General features: G+C 39.8%; 1 protein-coding gene across 1 annotated transcript in view; it reads right to left on the bottom strand.

The window, feature by feature from the left end:
• Positions 1-26215, bottom strand: part of LOC115444434 (zinc finger homeobox protein 3) — a 134047-nt gene that overhangs the window by 91024 nt on the left and 16808 nt on the right. The window contains exon 2 of the mRNA XM_030170213.2: positions 993-3759. Coding sequence (XP_030026073.1) covers positions 993-3723 — 2731 coding nt within the window. The 5' untranslated portion in view covers positions 3724-3759. The remainder of the gene's footprint in view (positions 1-992; positions 3760-26215) is intronic.

The following is a 26215-nucleotide window of genomic DNA, read 5'->3' as shown; positions in this document are numbered from 1 at the left end:
TTAATGGTGACGAAAATGTTGCGCCACATTTGTCGTGCATTGTAATGTGGATCTCCATATTTATGTTGCAATAAGGTTTAATTCTACTTTCCAAGTCTAGTTGGAAACACGTTGACTGTATCGTTAACAATTTGCGGTTTAGAAAAGCATGTTCCAAATAGCGAGGTATTTAGCACATACTCGAATTAACAATAAACAAAATGTCGAACATGTATACTGACACGATCTACAAAAAAGGAGTTCAGTTTGGAAAAACGCAGAACAAAATTGATTAAGGAACGAATCGGTTTAAATTGGAAACCGATAGTGACGTTTCGAAATCACATTCATAAGTCGACTCAGTATTACTTTATCGATACAAACGACGGTAATGGTTTTGGTTGAATTAATTTTAATGGAATTTTCACGGTTTATAGAATAAAAATGTTAGGAAATGTTTTTAGCACGAGTGTAATAAATAATAATATGGAATTGGATATATTGATTTAGTTTATCGAATTGTGGAAAGCGCCCTCTAGCGTGCAACGTAAAAAGATTATGCGCGTGCGCATATTATTTATTTTATCTTCTAACCGTTTTTTTTTGTAACAGAGCGGTGATCTGTGACGCACCCGACTTTGTCCCTAAACAGCTAATTACTATCAATTATATCAGACAAAGACGCTTGGTGGAAGTTAGCGAAATAACAATAGACAAGTCATGGTTGAAAAAATACTTAATAAAGAATTGATTTCCCTGTCCGACGGTCATGAAAAGACAAATAAACCAAAAAATGCTAATAAATACAATGTCGGTGTAAACAATTGATTAATCGATTAAAAAAAGATAGCAATTTATTTCGACTGGCCCATAATTTAATCGGGATTCTAGCTTCAGATTCTTTTAGCTAACTGAAATTAGATTCGTTATAGATTTACGGCTGGACAAGCGGGTAATTCGACAAGTTCCGGGTTCTTCTCGGTACAATAATCTATAAATATAAAATAACTTACCATTTTCATGTTGATCGTACGGACTTGGCAGCTCTGGCGGCTGAGGAATAACTTGGAAGAGCTCGGCGACGTCAGGCGTGGGGTCCTTGCCTTCCGAACGGCGTTGGAGCTGGTGGATTTGCTCCATTTGCAAATGTTTTACTGATCGCACGTGTTGCAGCAGAGGTAGACGGTGCGGCGCGTTGAAACCACACAAAGCACAGCGGTACACGCGAGGACGCTCCCTCGGGATACGCGACGCACATTCCCGAAGGTGTCTTAGTAACAAAGTTGCTGCTTCGTGCCGCGCTCCTGCTGCGTGCAATTGTAACTTATGCGCAGAGTTAGTGTAGTAGTCACAAGCGCAGCATCGAACCTGCACTCCACCAACACCTGCCCCACCAGTCCCCACACCACCACAAAACTTTAATTTCCACTCGTTGCGAGGTCCACCTTCTTTGACGTGGTTGACGTGTTGTAGTCGTTGCAAGTGCTTGTCCGTCTTGCAATGTAATTGAAAGTTAGCTTTTAGGTTTGTCTTGTATGTGCACAGTTTGCAGACGTAATGACCTGCAACCAGTGCAAGAATCTCTTGTTCTCTGATTTTAGTACGATCTTGAGCTAAATGGTGACCAAGAGCTTCTAAGGAGTCTGTTGAAAAACAATTACAGATGCAACAGTGGAACGTTCTTTCTGGCTCCGGATCAGCTGGTTCTGGAGGAGGTTCCATTGCCTCTGGGTTCAGACCGACATCTAAGTGGGCGCCAAGCTCGGGCGGTGAAGGTCCTGGGCCGCCAGTCATCAGTTGAATCATTAATGCTTGGTTATAGGCCATATCAGCCAGAGCCGCTTCAGGATTTGGCGGCGGTGCGTCTCCTCCATGAAAGTGTAATAGGCTTTCTAGTTGCTGTTGACTTTGCTGTCTGTGATGTAATGCTGATAAAGTCTGCATGTGTTTAACATTCTGTTGTAACACCAGCATATTATGTGTATGTTTTTCGGAAGTCATGTGTATTCTTAGATTTCGCGCAACATTAGTTTCATAATTGCAAACATCACAACGAAACGTTGGTTTTGGTTTTTGTCCTAATGGCGAATGATGCGGTAAAGGCGGTTTATGACTGCCAGGAGGGGTATGTTGAGGCGCAGGTGGTAAGCTGCCTTCTCCGGGGTTGCCGCCATTTTGCAATTCTTGCATATTGTTTAAATGCTTGTCAGACTGCATGTGTATACTGAGGTTTCCTTTGGTCGTGGTAGAATAGTTGCATACTTCACACCGATACGGTTTGTAGCCGCAGGTGTACGTCTCACCTCGGGCGAGCCGCGGATGCGGTTGGCCAGCAATGCAGTATATGCAACTTGTCTCAGCTTCTGGATGTTTCTCTTTCATATGAATTTCTAGTGTTTCTTGATATTTATAATGCCAGTTGCATTTAGGACACTTCAATGTTTTGCAGGAATTTCGACTATGCATTCCGGCCAGCGGACCGCCTAATCTTCCTGAATTTAGTATAAGTTCGCATTTCGGGCAGTCGGCACCGGACGGCCGGCCTCCAAGGTGATCTGGACACACGCCTATCGTAGTTCCTGACAGGAAGGCGGGCGGTGTCGCCTGGAACGGTGGGGATGAATTCGGACTGGCTCGAGGCTGAATTGAGGCATTTATTGTATGAGGATGCGCTACGGAGATCAAGGAGTGCTGTGGCACCATAGATTCGGCTAGTGATCTCGGCGGTCTCCACGCGTTCGGACTCGGCCTTCGATCGTCACAGGTCCCATTAGGTAGCATAGATTCATTGTCTCTGTCCGGTGTTGTCAAGTCTTGTCGCTTGTCCATAGATGGACTTGATAACTCTGACATGTTTGCAGGACTGCCAGATGTAGAAACGCGTGGCGGCGCTGCCGCACCCACGGGTTCTAAAAACGAGACTAGTGGTTCTTTATCTTTTCCAACACACTGAATGATGGCTGACGCGTTCTCTCTAGATAACGCGTCTCTTTCTGATTCGAGTAATGATAAACTGTGGTCTGATTGGGCATGCGCCACAAATGATTTAGCGTATCCAAAACTCAATTTACATATAAAACACATAAGGATCGGTTTCACCGGCACGCTGACTGGACACTCTGCAGGTGGTGATGGCGGTCTCGGCGCATCCTTGCCTCCACGAAAGCTGAACACCCGATAACTGTGCATAACGGGGGCGTCGGGTCTCGCTCGCGCTCTCTCTGCCGCCAGTCTACCATACAGTGCGCCATATAACGAGGGGTTTCTTGATACGTAAAACGCACTCGCGATCTGGGGAAACTCGAGCTGCTTTTCCACAACGTTGCTGTCTCGGCTGTCGACGATGCACCCTGGCTCTATCTTGGGCAGCTCCGGAAGGCTTGTCTCGCCCTCGGACAGCTCAGGGTCTTCGATGATATACGCTGATCCGTCGGGGTTGTAGACGATCTTGCCGTCGAATCTCTCGACGTCGGAGGAGAGAGGCGGCGAGTCGCGGCGCGAGGTGAGGTCGACCGCGTCGGGCGCGGCAGGCGGCGAGGTGGGCGCGGGGGCGGAGGATGGCGCCGGGGTGGGCGCCGCGGGTGCCGCTGGTGCGTTGCGCGGTTCCTCCTCGGGGCTCATGTCGCCGTCGTCGTCGTCGGGCTCGAGCGCGGCGGAACTCTGCGGATCGTCGCGTTTACGGCGCCGCTTGCGCTCCGGAGGCGGGCCGCTAGCGGGGCCGCCGGGCTGCAGCGGCGTGGGCATGGCGCCGGGCGTCAAAGGCCGGCATCACATGCTCTCCTGTAACAAAACGTACTACACATTAATATACTTTGGCAAAGCATAATGAGGTCATTAAAATATAATTGTTACAAAAAAATTAACCCTTTCTAATTAAATGTCAGTACAGACTAACGATACAACAAACATGCCACATAAACAAAAGGAACTTTAACAGTCTTAAACTAACTGTACCACCGCTGTAGCTTTAGAGGCCGATACAGTTTGGCACTATCAACAATTACTTAGTGTAAAGCTCGTTAGGTAGACAATGCCGGCCCACCCAGGCCGTTCCAGATACACCCTATCTGTAATCAATCACCTATTTCTCACGGACCAGTTTCACTAGCCCGCTGAAGGTGACTGTTCAATAGATTTGTATCGGCCGTCCCGAAGCCGGAAGTAGGTAGGGCAACCGTTGTGTCACTGTTAGTTGTTTTCCTAATGTGCCGTAATATATTTTGCATTTGAACGAATCGAACACGTGGTTCTGAATTTAAATTACAAATTATTCGAATACTAATAATTTGACTATCCGGTATAAGGATAGTTCTCACTTGAGGTGGATCTAAATTTAAATTCCCAACAAATCATTCGGATATAAATAATTTTGATTATCGTCTATAAGGATGGTTATTTAACGTCCAGAGCGACTTATCGCGCAAGAGTGTTCCTACGGAGACGTGATAACACGTAGTTCCCATGAATATACAAGCTGAATGCCTACACAAATTAAAATACACGGTAATCGTTATCTAACTGGCATTTGCGCAAACAACTGCGATCAATTTATCCGTATGACAGCCTGTCAACGCTGTCACTGTTGACATTATTACAATTAAGCAACCAACGAACGTAGATCCCGCCAAATACACATCAAGAATTAATTCAAGTGAAAACGCTCCTTACGCCGCCGCGATAAAGCATACACGGCTGGCTCGCAAACAAAGACCCATTCCGATACAAATAAACACTCAATCTAGAATAAAAATTCGTTAAAAACGAGATTAAGCCATCATCTGCGTTATCTATGGTTTTATCGGTACTTGTCCTACAAATACCTAACGAGGAATAAAATAATATATTGATTTAGTTGACAGCACTAAGATAATCAATGAAAACTGTCACGTGAAGAGGGAAAATAATTGATTGTTATCGTGGATTGTTGTCGTCGTAATTCATAGGCGAGTACGCAATATGAAATATGACTAGCGCTAGATATAAATATTACTTACTGACCAACTTTTAGTAAATTAAAGGAATGTAATAGCCCTGCCTCTTGATATAGTGATGAATATGACAAACACAAAAATTAGACTTGAATAAATTATGAGTAGCATATCTATCGTCACGAAATGACTGTTAAATTAAATAAAGACGCGCCTAGTACTTATTGTTATTTAGAACATACCTTTTAAAAATAATTCGAAAAACATGAATTAAATCCTAATTACAGTGTATATGACGCATTTTTCATTAACAGTAATGAATAATCCAGGATGTGGCTAGATATACAATTACCGCAAACCGATTTCACAGGATGTCAACAGATAATGAATTTTTATAACCTTGGGTTTTTCTATAATTTATTATTCGGCCGCACCTATGGGTATATTTATTTTATTAACGGTCGAGTGTGGCCCTTGAAATGTTCGATAATGTATCGCGAGGACACTTCGAGTCAATATTTGTAAGACGATAGCCGTTTTGTATGAAAGAATTTCCTTGTTCCACGCAAACGTTCGGTTTAATTTGTAACGTATTACAGTAACAATATTTTCTATCTTAGATATCGATAGTACCTGACAGCTGAGGTTCAAATGAGTAAACGATTAAATTAAACTTTAATCGCGCATTAACCGACTAAATAAGGATGAGTGAACGCGCTGAACGAATCTTCTTCTAGGAGTGGTTTACTTGATTCTAACACTGAAGGCAAAAGATTGCGCGGTTTCATCAACGAGATGGACCGACCACGTAAAAGACTCATCGACTTCCACTTCTACTACCGTAAGAGATGTGTTGGACAGAAACCGGTGGAGGCAGATCATCCGCTCCAGATGCACCAATGCTGACCACGATCCTCAGACATGAGGGTCCGATCAGAGAGACTTGATACTGCTATAAAACTCGCTACGCGTCACCTAAATGTTTTACGTGTATGTAATTTATATATAATGATATTTTGTTATATATGTTAGTGATTGAAATAAAACTATTTACGGATTTTATAGTGTTAATTTATATTAGTATTTATTCCCGACGTTTCGAAGAGTGCAGCCTTCATGGTCACGGGGCGGACTCTTAAATATTTCAGCATAGTGCTAGCTTCAGAGCAAGCTATTTACTGTGATTATATTTAACCTATGAGTTTGATGAAACGAATGGCATTCCAATTAGGAGTGTATTGAAGTCCCACTATTTGTTAAGCTTAAATGTGTAAAATAAAATACAGTGAACATGCGAAAATATTGCATTTACTTCTACGTACATAGTTTCAAGAAACTTTACATGTAATGCGTCATTATGAAATGAAATGACTTAGAAAGACTATGAAAAGTTTGTTTAAAGCATACTTTTTGAGCAATAAAGGTAATAATTTCAACGGCATGTATTTTTGCGCACATTTTCCTCATAGCGCAACGTTACGAGTAAGCACTTATTAGGTAATTATAAAACACGATTACATATTCTGTTATATCTAATTATAAAGCAATTACTTACAGTATATATACATATGTATTTATAAATGAATCGTTTGGAAAACCCAATATATTTAATCTACAGGCTATCTTGTATCCAATGTAGTCTTCTAAAGGACTACTCTTGCATCCGTATAGCCTATTAGAATTATACCACAAGGGGTAATTAACAACTATCAGGTGACAAAGTAAAAAAGAGCAATTAGATGTATAATTATCGTCGGTTCTTCTCGCTGTAGCAATTTGTAGATCATTTCGTACTGCTAATGTCTATGGAAATTATGCAAACAGCTAGCTTGTAATTATAGGTGAGGTGAATGCTCCGTAATGCCATAATTTGTTTCCAACTTAATTTTTGCTCACGTACATATCAGCGCATGATTCTAATAAGACACGAAGAATCGTACCTATTTTACTTATTGACATTGCTATAGAAAATATCGCTAACAATTGACGCTTAAACGTGTCATTATAACGATACAGACGCTAAATTAAAAGGTAGGAATAAAAATGATTCTATAATTTCTGTTTTGCAAGTGGTGTTCCTAAAGTGGTATTCAATGATGTGAATGTTTAATGTGCGCGCACGTGCTCAGATTCCCATCGTTCACAATCAGTGGTGTTGTCAATTTTAACCAATAAATACCGCGATGCTTGCAGCAGAACTAATTTCCGATAAACACGCACACACACGAAGCCAGCACTGCGAGTGCAAATTATGTGTGTATGAGTGTGTGAGCGTGAGAAATGTACGGCGGAAACGGACTTGTATGTGTGAAGCGCTGACGCAACCCGTGTGTACGCTCCACGCACACAAACATACAGCCCGCATCTAACTAGACTCGAATAATGGTTACAGCGGCTGTAGTAATGAAGACGCGCTTTTCAATTCATTAATGAGGCTCCCACATTATTGATACGTACCGAATGACGGCTTTGTGAACATGATAAAAACGTACAACTCGTATTAATCCGACTTTTAGAGAAAGTACGATCAATAGAGACGCAATTAACAAAGATAAAACTTGCAATTCAAGCGTTGAACAGCTGAAAAACGATAAACCACGTTCGTAATTAATAAAAGCGTTCGCGTGAAAAGTCAATCAGCAAACTCATTATACAGCCCGTTGTAACAGAGATTCCGATCTTGACATTCGTATAAGAATGTACTGTTGTAGTTAGAAACAGTGTTTCTTCGATGGCCGTCTAATGTACTGGAATAAGAATCTTAACCGTTTTGATTGTGGTAGTTTAAATTAATTATTCACATAGAAGTTTAACACTGGAACAAAAATTATTGAAAATAATTAAGAATTGAGAGTTTTCCGTGATACAGCTCATGTTTAAAAAACTCGTATTAAAGGAAATTTTACCAACCAGTTTGAAAGAAGTAGCCAACAATGAACAGAATATTGCCAAAAATTTTAAAAATAAATCAAACAAGGGCTTAAAAAATCAAGATACACCAGTAAGGAGTCAGCCGCTGCAAACTACGTCCATATTAATAATCGTACGTTATTACAGAGGCGCTCATTAACCGGCGGCCTCGGCCCACGAAACCGCAGAACACTGCTAAATAATTACCCACCGAGTGCTTTCTTCACGAAAACATCGTAAAAGCGCATTAAACAACATCTACTAAGTCCGGCGTGAGGAATTACAATAAATAAGGTATTAAGCCGACGTTGTCAGCCGCCACGGCCGAAATGTCGAAGAGCGATTAATGGAAATAAAATTGAGCGAACTCCGAGGGAACGATTTACTTAATACATTGATAATAAGTGGAGGGAATGTATGTAAAATGTTTATACGTAATGGAGGGAGTCTCGTTAGACGTGGGAACGTCAGTGGCGACGGGTCGATTGGAGCGCTCCTACACGGTAAGGATCGCCTCGACAATGTCCACCGTTAGGGCTTAAGTTTCAAGCCTTCATTAATGGTAATAGTTCTGAACACGGACGATGGGAATGGCTCTTTTTGCCCAGCGAGCCAGACGCCTCACGATAATAGTCGTGTAAAACAACACTCGAAGTCTTGGGCCAAGAATGCGCAGATCGAGGTATCAATCTTAGAAGACGGAACGCCGATAAGAATGCAGTCGATAAAAAATATAATGGTATGTCGCAATCTTATAGGAAATTTTAGTGTCAACACAACTGTAATTGAGTAATGTAACCGAAATAAATAAGTGTTAACAAACTTATTGCTTGATGTTTTTGTGGTTACCGGTATTAATGAACAAATATTTCGTAAAAAGGCTAGTATTGACAAATGTGAATCAAACAATTTTTTATACTTTACTTGTTTTTTATAGACTGGCAAAGGAGTAAATGGATCGCCTTATCACGTGATAATACTATACGTATTGTAATTGCAGATACGTTGTTGAACTACAGGATACAACTACTAGGATATAAGGTTTCTTATCTACTCAATGTATGAAAAGCAAGAGCAAAATTGTAATTGTGTATTCTGCGATATAATTGTTCGTCAGAACCATCTCGTCCATTCACTTTGTAAAGAAAACTGTCTACAATTTACTAATAGTAACTTAAAAGATCTCGATACATTTAGCAACAAAAATATTCGACACTTACAGAATTGACTCTCGACTCACAAACAACAATACAATCGTAGATACATCATTGGAGAAAGCTTTTAATTAAAACAGCTCTCTCATTTCGCGTGTTGATAAAGTGACAACGCAAATTCGTAACTTGGCGAATGTGTTTGTAATTACAAGGCATTCACGTTACGTGAAATGTGAAACTTGTTTATTATCATCTCAAATACTTTCCCATTAATTTGTCATTTTAATTAACACCAACAATGTATAAGAAGTTAAGAAACAACTCTCTAATTTCCGCATACGTGTGCTTACTTATTTCACAAATGCGGTTTTGGACTGCTGATGTTAAATTACAATTGAATGTATCTCTAATGAAAATATTTTGATATTATTATCATCACATTCCTTGGTATGTGAAACTTTTCGAACTGTTTCCATGACGCATTCTCAAAGCATCGGTGATGTTATTGTATAAATCTATTTTAATAAAGATTACCTACTAGATTCCCGTGGAGCAATTGAATGGGTGGAAAAGCTAGTGTTACAGAGTAGTATTAGTATTCTAAGTATGCAGTGGAGGTTCGTGAGGAGCAGCCAGTATGGGCATCGCGTGAACAGCGCAGGTAACCTGCCAGGCGCCACTCAACCGATGTGCCTATTAGGAACCGACAATTTGCGCCTGTAATTATTGCGGACCCTTCGATACTTATTTATATTTTTTCTCCGGCTTAATTGTTGCAACAGATGACTTTTTTGTCGAACCACCTCAAAGAGAGCGGAAAGGCATCAAACGTAGCGTCGAATTTGGAAATAATTATACATAAATAGTCCCTTGAGCGGCCGATTAAGACAATTTCCGAGGCAAATTGCCGCAGACGAACATAATAGCACACGCGTTCTTCTCCGTCATAAATAAATCTGGATTACGTTTCTGTACGAGATTAAGATTGATTCGCTCTCGATGCTTTCTGCTATTAATGCCTACGCGGTTTAATGCCTCGTTCGTGTTAAAATTTCAAATCATTATTCGTTTTTGTGTGTGTGTGATTTGTGAGATAATTACGTTGGACAAATTGCCGAGCGTCATTAAGAAGATAACGGGTGGACGGTACGGACGGTATCGGTCGTCCGTAATTAATGATCGATACATGTGAAATAATTAATTAGTGGCCAGAGCGGGTTCGGCTGCGAGGCCGCCCCGGGCCGCCGCGGGCCGCTTCACAAAAAACAATGACGTGCGGTTTCGGCAGTGCCGGCGCCGCTGCCGCTGCCGCCGCGGCGACCGACCGCCGAATTAGTTTCAATCTTATTTCTCAAACTCGACCGTGACGCCATCTTCAATTTCTCGAGAATGTGTCATTAGCGTTAATTTGAATGATTATAATTTGGAATCATTTCGGTGGATAAACAAAAGAGCATCAGCTCAACTCGTCTCGTCCTTTCGGGAGACAAAAGAAAATAAAAATGGTGGCCACGTTTTACGACTGTGGTACAAAGTTTCTCAGAGCGAAGTGTTCTGCGTTGTCGGCGATAATTACCGGTGACGACGAATCGTAATGTTGGAACAATTACGTGGAAGAGTATTAGGGCGCGGTCAGCCTGCAGGCGGCAGCGGCTGGCGGTCCGTACCGCGCCGCTAGCGCTCAAAACACTCTGTAGATGTGATTATTTATTTAACAGAGGTTGCAAGACTCGCAAACGAAATTGAAAAATGTTATCGTTATGTTTTTGCCATTGGTTTTTGGCAGTAGAAAACATAAAAGTTCTTTTGTATTTTATATCCATTATTAAATTAAAGTAAAATTTTAAAATACAAAATTATATCACAATCCCAAATATTCTTCACACACTACACAAGAACAATCCAGCATTGTTTACCAACAATTTACAAAATCGCCGTCAACCGGACCGCGGCCTAAACGCTAAATCCATTCATGTCTCGTAATGTGTTGACTGAGTAATGGACAATTTGAAATTACCTGAAGAGGTTGAGAAAAGGAGGGCAGTGGCGACTATAAAATTAGCTCGCTTTAACTATTATTTAATGTCGTTTCGGGATGGGAACGGGGCGACTCTCACAATAGTGGGAACGTCCGAAATACAACGGATAATTATTTTCACGAATTCACTCATTGTCACATTTAGATTTAATGGTCGAAATTTACAGTATGAAATGAGTATGGGTTGTCTGACGATAACGGAAGTAAATATGAGCTATTTTTCAAACGTGATATGCCACCAGACGTTGCGGATGTATAACAGGAATAATAATGTTTAATTGTAGTTCTAGCGAATAGTATAGCGTATGTTTTCGGATTCGACTATAACTGAACTCCGTTTAATATCGATAACTACGATTCTCGGTTAACTATCGATCGCAAACGATAGGATAAAAAAGAGTATAATGGGGAAAGTAGACCCTCCAGGTTTTATTACTTATTGTTTCCCATAAAAACTATATTGTAACAAACCGAAAAGTCAATAAATTATGAAGTTCTCACGATTTGATCCCGAAGTTGCATAGCTAACTCTGTGGATGCGTGTGCGCAATTAAAACGAAACCCACAATCAGCCGCCATGTTTGTACACGGGCGATGTTAATAGCCATCAGTAATTACACATCGGCTCATGGCATCGAGCTTCTCGGAAGGCTGATCAAATTAATGGAACCTATTTTTGGTGTGGTATGTATCATAATTTTTGATAGTGTTAGCACGAGATGTGGCATGCAGGCTGGGATATAGTTTACATTAACGAATATTGGGTACCTATATAAAATTCTGAATGCTTAATACTTAATTATTTTATTACTGCAATTAATTGATTTATTTAGTAGCAAGTCAAGTATATTATGTTTGTCGAAAAGAATAATATGATTCTAGTTTAATAATACGACAAATGTACGTCAACGACCATCAACCCGCATTGGAACAACACAGTTTATTTACCCTCTTTGGGTGTGGGTGTGAAATTCTCTACACCAAAAGTATATAATTGATATTCTACTGATAATAAAACTAAACAATTTATACAGTTATCTGAGCGAGACAAAATATTATAAATAAAGATTGTGTCCCCCCAAAATACACACACGCAAAAGCGAGTAACGTAAGCAATAATGGCACGCGATACGGCGTCACGGCGACGAGTAGAGAATTTCATATCGTCACATTTGCATGTATTCGACGCGCGGAACTAGCGGCTCCGACCTCCCCGTCGTTATATCCACCGAAAGAATATCTAAATTCAATTACAAAAAGGCTTCCCCGAGAGGTGTACGCTGCACCCGCACTTCCTCCGAAAAGGGTGTATAACAACTCAATTTCTCCATATTATTAAGACGGTGGGGCGCGCGGGTAGAGGGCCGCGTAGGGGTGGCACGGAGCACAAAAAGAATGCTAATTTAAAATTCTTATTGCTGTGTTTGTGTGCGCGAGCGCTTTATGTATCATTCGTGTAACAAAAGCCGGAGGAGAGAGCCGCCCGAGCGCGTAATTTCAATCTAATATTCAATTTGAGAAGTATCGCGAGCTCCGCCCGCCATCTTTTATTTATTTTACTCAGCTAGCTTTTTCCTTGGTTTCACAGATCATAAAAACATGAGAGTTATGTTAATGTGCGATCTCCACGTGACGCTTTGTCGCCGCTTGCACACTTATCTCTTTTCGGTTAAAATGGACTTAATTGACGTGCCCATAGATGGCCGGCCAGTGTGCTCTTTGACAAAGGACACTAAATTCGTTTCGATATCTCAATATAACGGCGGGAGATAATTGCTTCATTCCCACGACAAGAAGAAAATAAATTTCACCGGTCACAATGGGTGCTTTCCTCAGACAATTCGCGTATAAACGGGGAGCGATAGACGCCTAATGCCCGAGTCGTGATGTATTAGGCAAGGAGCTAATGGCGACCTCTTAACATGCCACACCTTGCGTACACACGCTAGCGGACTGCGCAGCGCCGCGGTACTTTCTACAGTAAATGTCGAAATCGAACTATTGTTTAAAATAGAGCGAATGCCAAGGATGTCGATAGATTCTACAATTTAAATTTGTCACGATCACGAATTTGCATGAATCGAAATATGTGCAATAAGGTCACAGGTCGGTTTTAATCTTTCCGGATGTCAAGGCTGGCGAGATGAATTATTGTTTTAACTGTGACTGATGTGCAAGGTTCGAACGATTTGTAGACACGATCGCAATAAAGATGAACGGGTCGTGCGAGGTAACCGCATGGGGGCTCTATCGATGCACCACCATGCATGTGGTGCTCTCATTAATGTAGCTATCGAGGCTAATAAAATAAAATGTTAACTATAATGTCACCACATGCTATACATACCTGTTTGCCATGAAAAACACATAATAGTCCAGTTTTAAATAAACTAAATATACTACTTATATTCGTATAATAAACAAGTCCGTTGTTAGCAAAACGTCTTGATCACACAGTACGCACGTAATGACAGGTAGATGAGACACTTAAGATCAATGTAAGCCTTGCTCAATTACCTGCCATGTAATAACGCAAGTATTGTAGCACTAGTCGGCCATCGCCGACTCGTTAAGTATGATTTTTAGTCAGTTAGTGTGTGCAGAAAGCGTGTGCGGGCGTTTCCTGATAATTTGCCGTCTTCGCCGCACTTACCGCGGCCCCGTGTCCAATTTGATGGGGACCAATGTTGAGGACATTCGTATTGTTTATTACGTACAAACATATATAATGCTTTAACGGTGAAGGAAAACATCGTGAGAAAGCTGCATACCTGAGAAGTATTCTATAGGAAGTTTGAGGGTGTGTGAATGCTACCAATCCGCACTAGGCCAGCGTGGTGGACTAAGGCTTAATTCCTATCAGTAGTAGAAGAGGCCTGTGCCCAGCACTGGGACAGTATATAATAGAGGGCTTATGTATTATTATTATACATACACTATAATACTTATAGTTGTATATTGGAGTGGAAGCAAGAAGCAACTAGTATTAAGATTTGAACAAACAATAAAAAGCTTACCTAAGTATTTGTGTAAAAATATTTTAAGTCGTAAATTAATTTAAGACAAACGGTAAAAAACTGTAATAAAACCAATTAAGAATACCAAACTTCATTAATCTTAACGCGGTATAAAATTAAAACATAACAAAGACTGGCATTTCCAACGATAAAACAACGGGTATTTAAATGATTCCACGTAAGGAGTTTTTTAAATCATGTGTCATATATATGAGAGGAAATGACGTAACTGCTTTGATAGATCACTGGAGTTTATTGCTTATCTGCATAATGTATACACGTCCAAATATATTAATTCTGACATATTGATATGAGATATTTGAGAGATTAGTGCGGTTCTGCACGAATTCCGCCCATGAATGGTTACATAACGAATATTTTATGTCTTTCTTCGTTTAAGTTGAGCAGACCTTTAAGTTCACATAAAATGTTAATGTTATTCATAACAAAGAAAAATATATTCACAATAATAGAAAACAATAAATTAAACAAACTACAGAATCAAGATAAAACCGACATTGTCGCATGATAAATGATCAGATTTAAATTTTGAAATCAAAACTCGGAGCGATGCACCTCGTAACGAACCCGACGAGCTCCGTTTATAATTATAATTAATATTCTCACAGCATTAGAGTGGTCGCTGGTGATAAAAAAATGAGATTTGACGCGAGAATTAATAACAAACAAATGGGCTACCTGGCGCGTTTTTTGTGAGCCCCCACAGGTAAGCCAGCCATGATGAAAGATGCTCATGTGTGCCTGTCTTAGATTTTAAACAATGTTGTTCGATTTTGACACGGTTGCACCTTTTTATGAGAACCGGCTTCATTCATAGGAAGCACCTTTACGGTAAACACGTATAAAAAAATCATAATCAGCGGCGCGCTCGGCTACTAGGCGAGAGATGGCGCGCGAGTCGCGTCCGACATGCGCCGCTTACCGCCTTTCGTATTGTCACCGCTCCACGACAAAGATTACGCATAAATATCTTTATTTCGAATGGTGTAGAATTTCTTTACCTCTCGTGATTAAAAAAACTAACCAAACCAATGGAAATAAGAAACCGACGAATCGAAACTCTCGACAAAAGATTGGAGCTCTAAACGTGATACTATAATGACAAAACAGAAAAATTATTTCGATTAAATGGTGCGAGCGCGACGGTCGAATGGGACATTGGTGAGTGCGAAAAGGACAAAAAGTAGTTAATAATAAAAATATTTTATTTGTACAGTGGGGTAAAACACCCCCGCTGCGGGCTGTTTGGTTGGGACCGCATTCATCATCGTTATATTAACCGATTTAACACTTTTGAACAGATTAATGTGACGGCTGTGCCACATAACGCGCAATCTCGATTCCTTTTTCATTGCCAGCTTTCGTGTAAAATAACTAATTATGAGCTCTCAAGCAGATGTTACAACCGCTTTCGTTTAATTTTATTTTTGCCAAGTATTGTTCGCGAGTTTACCACAATTTTGTATATGACAAGTTACAAAACCACAAACCGCGTATCAACTACATAATATTGAATTAAAAAGAAAACAATCATTATATGTTTGAGACAACGTACTAACAACTCTACTTAGTATAGACGCAAAGTCGAGACACAGTTAAAGAGGTTGATATGTTAGGATCTGTTAACCGCGCCTTGCTTTGATTGAATGTAAACAGCATCAAACGATATTAAATTTATTCTAATGCGACCCGAGCAGACAATATGGAATTGATGATGAATCGTTCAGAGAGATTTATCGATTAATGTCAAACTGGAGCGTCCATGTTAGGTAACGATTTGTGACCGAGCCTATAAAATTCTCTCTTTGGTCACGTTGCAGAGATTAATTACGGGAGCCGTGGAAATAAGGCCAGGTCACATCAGATTTCTAATTACGGCCTCAAGTTTCATTGTGGTCGCAGCACTTTTCGATACAAAGTAAATAAACTTCGCGAGACCAGTTCGCAGTGGGCGCCGACAAAAAATCGCTGAGCTACTTTTGTTAGCCGCCCGGGAATTTGTACACTGTTGGCGCGTATAAGGCGCGCTGCATTATTTTATTGCATAGTTGCGCACGTTTTTACGTCAATTATTTTTCTATATTAATTGACGTGTAACTTGTTCATGCGATGATAAATATTGAACAGCAGCACGCGGTTCAATGCGAACGCTAACTGTTGGATTGTCCCTCGACGCATGATTCAGGAAATGCAATTAAATGAAATGATGCATGTCGATATTAAAATAGGTGTATTGATATGCAAAGTTGTTTCATTAGCGTATGCGGGCGGTGGCCCGGCGGGCCCACGGTTTATTCACAAAATTTTGTTCGCTAATCAATAAGATTTGACCCTAATTCGTACAACTATTCAACTGCGGTAACAATGTTCGTTCACAATGGACCTTGTTCATTTGTTTAGCCGTTACCTATTTTCGATTTGTCTCGATTGGTTCGTTTATATACAAACGTTTTTAAATCGTACCAAATGTTAATGAGAATATCGTATCGACCGGAGTATGAACGGTCCTATAAAGCAGTATTGAGAATCGAGGCTGCGCGGAGCGTACGAGTGTGGTCCGGATCAGACCCAATAATTACCGGCAGTGATTAGATACGAGATAAGCCTCATTCCGCTAATTACTCCCTAAAGCTAAACGAACGAGCGCACTCCGTTTTTGCCAACAACATAATTTAATAATAATATTAACCAGTCCGATGCCATAGATAGGTGAGCGGCCTCGAGCGGTTCTCGCTAATACCTTTATAATGTTGTTAATATACGTTTATAAAGAAAACGGTACGCACAAAGACACACACGGAGCGCGTTGTCGCGAGGTCAAAGAGGAATGACCATGTAAACGCGTAATGAAAGCCAGAAGACGCTTCTCACTCGAATCACAGTTGTTCAGAGCTCATTCGCATTACAATCAATTTAAAAACACTCGATGTGTACGAGCGCTATGACATTGCGTCTGGACAAGTTTCCACTGCGTGTGGCGCGACCGTTTGTTTATCGAATAATTCGATAAGAGAAAACCGTACGTACTCGCTTGTTGATGTTTAGTATCGATCGTTTCTTAACGAGTAGTGCGGTGTAGTGCGGAGCAGCGGCTCTCTCGACCACTCGAGCCCGACATACGTGTCGCGGCGACTCGCCCGATCTGACCTCGCGATGAATGACTCCCATTAGCATCTCATAGGTTTAATTAGGGTTCGACGCATCGGCCGCTCGCCCACGTCAACAGGCCGCGTGTCGGCGTGTCGACGTGTGGGCTATCGAATTAGAACCGACGGACAATGGGACCGAGCGGAGCGTGCAACCCCACGACAAAACGTTTTCTCGCAATCTTCGATCACCGGATTAAGGGAGTCTCGTCTGACACGTTTTATCTCCGATTGTCCGCACTTAACGCACACTTTAACCGAAGTGCCCCTCGAGAGGAAATTGAAAGCGATCGCTTTCCCGGCCGTATCTTATCTGTAGTGTTGTACTAATTAATCGAGCCGCTCAGGTGGTCGCGGTCAGAGGTAAATAATGCCTGGGTAATGAAGGTTCGCGGTGATTTATCGGTGTGAATAGACAAAAGTGTCGCGGGCGGAGCGGCGACGGTACAATGGTGTGGAATGTCGTCGCGGGCCGGTCGCTCGGCGTCGGCGCTCGCGCTCGTGCGACCCGTGAATGCGGATTATTAATAACTCGCTCCGGTTGAACACGATCGGCGCGGAGCCGCGAGCGAGCGCTGCCATCCGCGCGAGCCTCGAGCCTCCACCGCCTCCACCTGCATCGGACCTTTGCCATCCACGCCGCTTTTGGTGGCCGGATTGACACATTCTAAATTCAAAATTGACATTTATAAATACCACTCTATTAAATGTAAAGAAGTAAGTACACCAATTTCGGCATAATTATTTTTCTTTGTTTATTTTGTTTTAATGTGGATCAAACGTGTCCAATGAACGAGTCCAAATATAGCAAAATATATATTTTTTTAATATCCCAACTCCAATCCATTATGGTTTACCAATGAGAGGATATTATTTGATTAACATTTATTTTGTGTCTTCGAATATTCCCAGATTGCGGCGACGGTGTCCCTCTGGTATCTCCCCTACGATTCGATGATCCCTGCGTCCGCGGTAACAATGCATAACAATGGAGTCGGCGCGGATTATAACAAATTCCCCAAATTGTGTGGGTTCATATTTGCACTCAACAATGCAGAAATCGTGATAATGTCACATGTGCATTGAGTTTAACGCTTTTGGAACTAATTGTGAATATTTCATAATATTGCAATTATGGAACGTAACATCTGTCCAAACGAAGCTCTGTCAATAACAATGCATAAAGTTTTTGTGACGCCTCCAACCGACAGTACTGGTACGATTGCAATAAGAAAATGATGCTCGAACGGTAACAGTTAATTTGAGGGACCGGCAAAAAACAATGAAAGTGGAAAGGGCAAAGTGCCCCCAGAGGCGTGTTAAACAGAAAATGCATGAAATTACCTTTCACGTTCTGTTGGTACGGTAAAACGAGATGATTTTTTGTCGTCTGGCCGCGGTAGCCCTGCATCTTGTCACGTCCTCGCAACACTAAGAAGCTACTACCGAGCGTTTTAACGAGAAATCTGATTACTTCACTGTTTCAGTGGACGTTGCACATTCCATAGATTCTATTTTCAAATGTGCATTTATGATTTTAATAATATAAATAACCGCAAAATAAATTTCGATACATTCAACTTGGCCATGAATGTAATCATCAGTTTATTTGTCTCTTCAAAACTAATTTTGTGTCAAATGTAGTTTTTGTTGTGACGCATAAAAAGCAGAACATATTTAGAGTCGACAATGTAAAGTAATTGCATGTATTCAGAATGTTCGATTGATGCAGCGACAAAATCCAATATCTGCCTTAATTTAACTTGTTAACTCATCAGAGCTGCACAGTGTCGTTTGACACTTTGTCAAATTATGTTTTTTCTTGGCGTTTATTTTGAACGTTTTTGAATGTGTTCACGTCACGATCTAGTTTTTGCGTACCACTGTCCACTTACTTAACCGCGTCGTGAGTGCTGCGATTCGTTACCAAAACTATAATTAGCTGTACCGTTATTGTATTCGTTTTTAATGTATATACGGTGAAATTATTTACAGAACTGGTCACAATGGGAAGCGTGATCGGGGCTTGTTTATTTTGTCAATTGTAAATTGACAAATATCTTTTGTACAGTGAATCGTTTTTATGCGCGAACTGCAGCCCATAACAGAACAAAATTTAGTTTATTAATAAAGAACACGTGGCCTCAAACATCAATAGCTATTCGAGTATTGAAATCGCATTATAAGCATCGAGTGCTATTTACGTAAAAACATTTCGAGATTGCAAATTTGTATCATTAACACGTTCTAATGCTAATTGTCGAATGTTGCGACAAAAAGTTGTCGTTTCGTGTAACACTTATTGAGTGGCGCGCCTTTTTCTCAAAATTTAATTATCAACATTAGGTTGACACCGAAAACGGTCCGACCAAAAATTAGCTACGTGAACCATTATACATGAAGTTGTTTGCAAAACTGTTCACCGACTCGCTAGAATTCCGTTTCAATTTGTAGAAAGTCGATAATTGTCGGACGGGCGAACGTTAAAATTGAAATACAAAGAGGCGCATGATTGATTTGATTTTACACTAATGACTCGTTCGTACGAGTTGACAATAATAGTGCATGGGGTCGCTAAATGGATGACATTATGACCGTGCGTTCAGACGTCAAATATGAACGATGATCTCCTACATTTGTACTATAGATGATACACACGCGTTCTCAACTCAATGGCCGGACCGCGGTCTCCGACAAAACAACGCCATCTTTAATACGGTCCCAACTCTATCATTTTGACATACCTATTATAAATTATAACATATACGCCGGCCATTCCGCTCGAGCCTTGAACATTGTAAACATATTGTAATACGTTTAAATTTGGAAACCTAATAAGTACACGCACGAATCACTAACTACATTCGTGATATTTAAACAACATGATGAAACCGTTAAACCTAAAAAAATAAATTAGCACGAGTGTTCAAAGACAAATAATAAAAGGCAATTCACAAGTGAGCAACGACGTAAAGACTATCAAATTATGGCTACAACTATTTGAAAATGTATGACTCGTGATTGTAGAGTTAACACTCGCTCGGCCAATGGGATTGGCCTGAAAACTTCGCTTCTTCGTATAACAGCCTGGACAGTTAAGTGGCGCTTGGTAATTTGTACTTTGCTTAATGCCACTTAGGGTCTGAATTGCGGTGGATACGCGCGCGGGCGACATTCAACTGGCAAGTCAAATAGCTTTTGCCAGGTGTCCGACAAATGGAAAAGTACTAATTAAAGTTCGTACTTTACTGCACAAACTTAAATGGAAGATTGTACATGCGATCGTAAGGGGTTTAATTAATCAGCACGCTGACGAAACGGCCGATCGTTTTCTTTCTATTAGTACACGAAAGCGGTTTGCCCAATTGATTTGCCGCGCAGCAGTAAACAACATACATCTCTCTATTTGTGCTAAGTATTTGAAGTGTAAACGTTCGGATAGATAGATGATTAGCGGATCGCTTGTGGTGATTGTTGTTACATAATCAGACACTAAGTGTTAGTTGTGCGATGGATTGTGATATAGGTTTTAGCACGTCTTTATGTCCAAGGACTGCAAACGCGCCTTAATTGAGATTGCAGTTTATTTACACGACGAAAGGGAACATTAACTCAAAGATTTCACCGAGACATAATTCATATCGTTAGAAGGCAATTGGAATGAATTGTCGTAATAAAATTTTGAAGGTAGCATTAAAATGTGTTGGAATGAGACAATGTGCCCCTAATGAACGCTGGGACGAGTAATGGAAATTATTTACGCCACAACGCGACGATACGAATGTGGATAGAAATAAAAGATGTGGAAATCTGGGCAACGACGTAAAGTGAATAGACAGTGGTAATTACAGTGTGCAGCGGTGACTCCTTGGTGCGTATCGCCATCACACTAATTATTGTCAAACTCGCTATAATGTCGGGTATACGGCATTGTATTTCCAAAAAATAAACGATTTGATATCTCCTCGCGGCGACGCTGGCGAGTCCGACAAGCGCTCTACCAACGACAATAATTCCGATAGATCCAGTTCACTAAAACCTCTATTGTAATAAAGAAGACGATATTCCGAACACATTAAAATTCTCCGGGTCGTATAATTACAGATGACACATTTTAACATTAGACACCCACGCGCGGTCTATGTTGTGGCTTTAAACTTGTATAATTTGTGTTAAAGCCGTAATATATGAGTCGAGACTCTCGCATTCGGCGTTCCGTGCATTCGATCGTTAATAAAATTATCAAAATCTAAACAGGTTTTATGAGTATCGCTCGTGCGTCGGTAAGAGTCCGTTTCGGTCCGTCTTATGAATGGGAATGGTTTTTGGTATTTTAAGTGTTTATAAAGATCGTAAATAACTTATCGCCGCGTGATACTTCCGTCGGTCGAATTTGAACTTATTTAAATACATAAACGGACGGACGCGCTAACTCGACGCGCTACTGTTTGCGCGTACGCAACGCGCTCAGCGGCCTCATTGTTTTAATTAAATCAATTTTATTCACCGCGGCAATTATCAGAATGGCTAAATTAAGTGTTTTATCTCGGAGTGTTTCTAATATTATTAGTTTTTGTTCGTGATTATGGTGTCGGCGGTGAGTTGCGTCACCAGTGATTCAGCTCCGTCCAAACTGTTCGAGTGGCGAGTAATTATTCCGGGCACACGTGGATATGGTTTATTGCCGTGCATGGCCTGCCTTACAAACGCGCACCTTTTTGTTTAATAGGTTAACGACATGTACCGAGTCTTTATTGATCGTGGCCAAAAATACTGAGATGCTGGCTATGCTAGCAGACGTTTGGACATTTCTTTACGATTAGCTAACGTTGCGATTAATTCTGATGCAATGAATTAATGGTGATGCCTTCTGATTGAAGATAAGCAGAGATTGAAATTTGAATATAGAAGTATATGATATACCACTAAGTAGGTTTCAGAAATAAACAATATCGACCAATGGTCACGCTAATGTTTTATAATGGCATAATTATAAATCATTAATAAAACACTTATAAAAACACTAGACGTACATAAATCTTTATAAAGTACTTAAGTATTTTTTTAACTCCAAGTTATTAATTGAACACTCAACCATTCGATGACGTCACAACTCAAACATTTACCAATTACGTAAATCGTGTTTTCAAGTGGATTTACATAAAAGACGCGATTTTTGGCACTTCGTCGTTCGCCTGTAAAATGTACCGACTTTAATTTCTTAATTACTGAATCAAGGCCAACTAGTATGAATAACAATGGTATTAGACCAATTTGTAGTCGTTTTAATATATCAATAAAAACTAATTTAATTTTCCTCATTTGTGTTCAATAGGAAGTGAGTTCAGACACAATTGTAGGTTGGACTGCTTTGTGTATGAACTTTTAAAATCGATTGGCACATAAATCACTAGAGTGATGTCAGTTGTTTATGTAGTAGTTAACATATTACCTTAATGAATATTGTAAATATCCAACTTAATATAAATAAATAGAGCTTATTTTTAAATGAAAAACGTAACGCATAATTATTTAAATATAATAAATAAAAAATGCAAATCTGCATTTATTTTACAAATTCCAAAATCAAATAACATGGTATATACAATTATGGAACGTAATTCAAAAATAGAACAACCTATAAAACTTTTTATAACTAATTGCCTCCGCTGTAATTAAGTGTTAAGACGTAAGAAAATTTATGGCAATAAAAAAAGTATAAGACGAATATCAATAATGTGTTTTCTGTTCACAGTATTTCCAATGAGTGTGATGAAGATTATGTTATCAGTAATAACATAACGTGAATTTAATAGTCAGATACAAAAAGTGTTCCATAAACAAGGTTTTTTTTAATACGAAAAGTGGCTAGAAATGATGTGAAGTGATCACTTGCCTATAAAGATTCATAATACTATAGAAAACGTATTGTACACTTTTAAGGAAAGCAATATGAATGTAGAAGGGAAACAATACTTCCTATGCAATGTCTGGACATACTTGTACCTACACTATTTCTAGCATATTATATTCTGTTTTAAATCAATTCTATCAATAGGAAATAAATCAGCGTCAAAAAAATACAAACCGATTTACTGCCATTACGATTTCGATTAAAAAAAAACATTTATTCGATAATAGCGTAGAACTGGTAGCCGAAAACCAACGAGGGAATTTGTATCGATAGCATCTAACCTTGTGGGTGACCACATGTATTTTATGAATGGATCACTTGAATATGAATGGGCAACACTTTCCATGCACGGATGTATTTACGTGTAGTTTTATAGTATAGTAGATTTTATTGAACCTTGAACGGCCTTTTATAGAATTACAAGTGTAGAATAATCTACGTGTAAATCCAAGATATGGTCAAATGTTTGCCAAATTTCATCCCAGACCGTTGAGCGGTTACTTCTACTAACAAACATTTTCAATAATGGTGTTAGGATATTGTCTTTTGCGTTTCGTGAGGTAATAATTACTAGTCATTTCTAAGTTTACGTAATATGTAAATTTGGTATAAATTGTGATGCATTATAAACCTTAATGGTATAATAATATAGTTTAACCAATTCCAAAACTTAAACGAAACCTCGGACTATGTGACAATGTAAACTCGTAACGCAGGCGCGTTACGTTATCTTCGTAAAACTAGCGCGGAATGGTATTCCTTATGCCAATTTCTGTCTTAAACGCGACGCGATGCGTTACGTGCACTTAAAATAACGTGTGGTAGAACAAGGCCCTTGATTGTTATCATTAGTCAAAATATCTTTAAAATTCTTTAATATAAATAAATTAAATTATATGAATCTAAATGTTTATTTAATCCGATTATTGTAATCTATGTGCAAATTAAGTCATTTGTGTGGGATTTTTGTCTAAAATAGTATGGCGATGTCCTTCTTGATAATATTTAGATCTGTCTATTTTAAGTTACATACGTGCGTTATATGTGAATACATAAATATGTTGTGCCCAAAATATATAAGTTCGCCATATTTGATTTATATTTAGATTCCTAACATGTGATCTTTGTTTACTTTGTTACTTATAAGTTTTATTTTTATATGAATGAATCCCCATTCCCTTAGTCACGCCATAACTTGAAAATGACGTCACCAATTTCATTCATTTTTTAAGTTTTCTAATACTTTATACAAAGAGCTTAGTGAAGGAAATATAAAGAAAATTAGAAAATTACGGGAACTCAACTATATTAAATTTACGCGTTTGATGAGAAGTTTGATGTATAACTTTAGTTCCCAAAATGGTTTTGAGTACCCACTATACGTCCAGTCTATAACTAATTATACTGTCTAATGACTGAATAACTATGAGTTCTCAGTCTCCACACTGAATGCACGCATGCGGCGACGTTTGTCGCGGCCCGTGGCACACAGTTAACCTCATGGTTGTAGAACACATTGAGGCCTGGGACCTTATTCTGTATGACAGTGTAAACGCGTAACGCGGCCGTGTCATGTTATCTTCGTGAAATGCGCGTGGAATGGTATTCTATAAGCCAATTTCTATAGTCCAAAACATGATGCGTTGTGTTACGTGCTTGTTACACACTTAAAATAACGTGTGGGATAGAGAATAAGGCCCCCGAGGGACTGGCGAACATTTCCCTTCTCTTTCCCATCCTAAGATGGTTCCTTATCCTTCTCCCACACTTCCCTCTCACTTTCCTTCAGCAGTCGATAAGTCGAAGGAATCTAGTATCCTTTTTGCTGTTTTCCGAGTCGACTGTATAAAAAAAAACAACGAGCGACAACCCACCGGTCAATTTCTATGAAAGAAAGCGTACACGCGTCGACAAATGAGAACTGAGTAGCGATAATGACTACCAAGTGGGTCGTGTAAAACCGGTAGGAAGGTCCATCTCTCACCGTTACTTGGCACATTCGGCTCATAAACGATGCGGTAACAGTTTTCAATCGACAACATTTAATTAATTTTAGACATTATGGACGGTATATCATTCACATCTCACCAGTCATAATAATCGGCCGGACGGACTTAATTATGATTGGTTAAGACGGAATAGTTTCGTAGTGTATGCCATCACTGATTTTAATTAATAAATTAACGTTGATAGATTTAAATGTTTTCGTCGGAGATTAATGATGTCATTCGTGCAATTGTCCGTGTAGAAGACGGTAAACATTTTCCTTAGTGCCAAAGGTTGGCGAAGTCGTCAAGCGGACCACGCTAATTTCAATAATATCCCACTTAATTTCAAGTCACGTTATTGTTATCTCCACAATGGTAATTTTGTACGGATTAAGATGCCGGTTTATTTCCACACAACTAATTAATATACATCTCATAATAGAGCCTTGAACTTTTGATTACACGTCGGTGGACAATGGCGCTCGTTACGTATCTTTACTTACACAAACGAACAATCGCACGGACGGACAGACGCGCCTATCTAAGTAATTAATCGTAACTTATGATTGATTAAACACATTAAACTTGGACACGACTCCCATTTGAATATTATATATTAAACGGATGACATAATGCTTAATACAATTTTAATCTGAATTATTGCATGAAATATACGACAGATTTTATTTTGGAAACAATATGGGCGTCTCATGCATAAAACATAACAAGATAGTTCAGTCTAATGGGTAACGTATTAGGAATTTATGTTAAATATAACAACAATAGTTTAATTGTCGAAAACGTTGGACGCTGAGCGTTATTTATGTTAATAACTGACAATAAAATCATGAATAAATGTAAATGACGAGGTGACGCTATTAATGGGCATAACTAAACGCGTGCAGAAACGAGCGCCGTCGCGGCCGCTGCCAAATGAAGTACTGACAATATTTTGTTAAGGCAAAAAGGTAAACAGGCCTATTTATTTATGGTCGCACAGTGGCGCGGTGCTCGAGTGGGCTTCCCTCCACGCGCTCGCGCCCGGACAACGCGCGCTCCTCAAACAAGCACTAGTGATGCGTAACGCAAACTACCATGTCGATGTTTGCCCGCCGACTCG

Source organism: Manduca sexta, chromosome 15 (genome assembly GCF_014839805.1).
Source record: "Manduca sexta isolate Smith_Timp_Sample1 chromosome 15, JHU_Msex_v1.0, whole genome shotgun sequence".
Classification (NCBI taxonomy): Eukaryota; Metazoa; Arthropoda; class Insecta; order Lepidoptera; family Sphingidae; genus Manduca; species Manduca sexta.
This window is presented reverse-complemented; position numbering and strand designations above follow the sequence as displayed.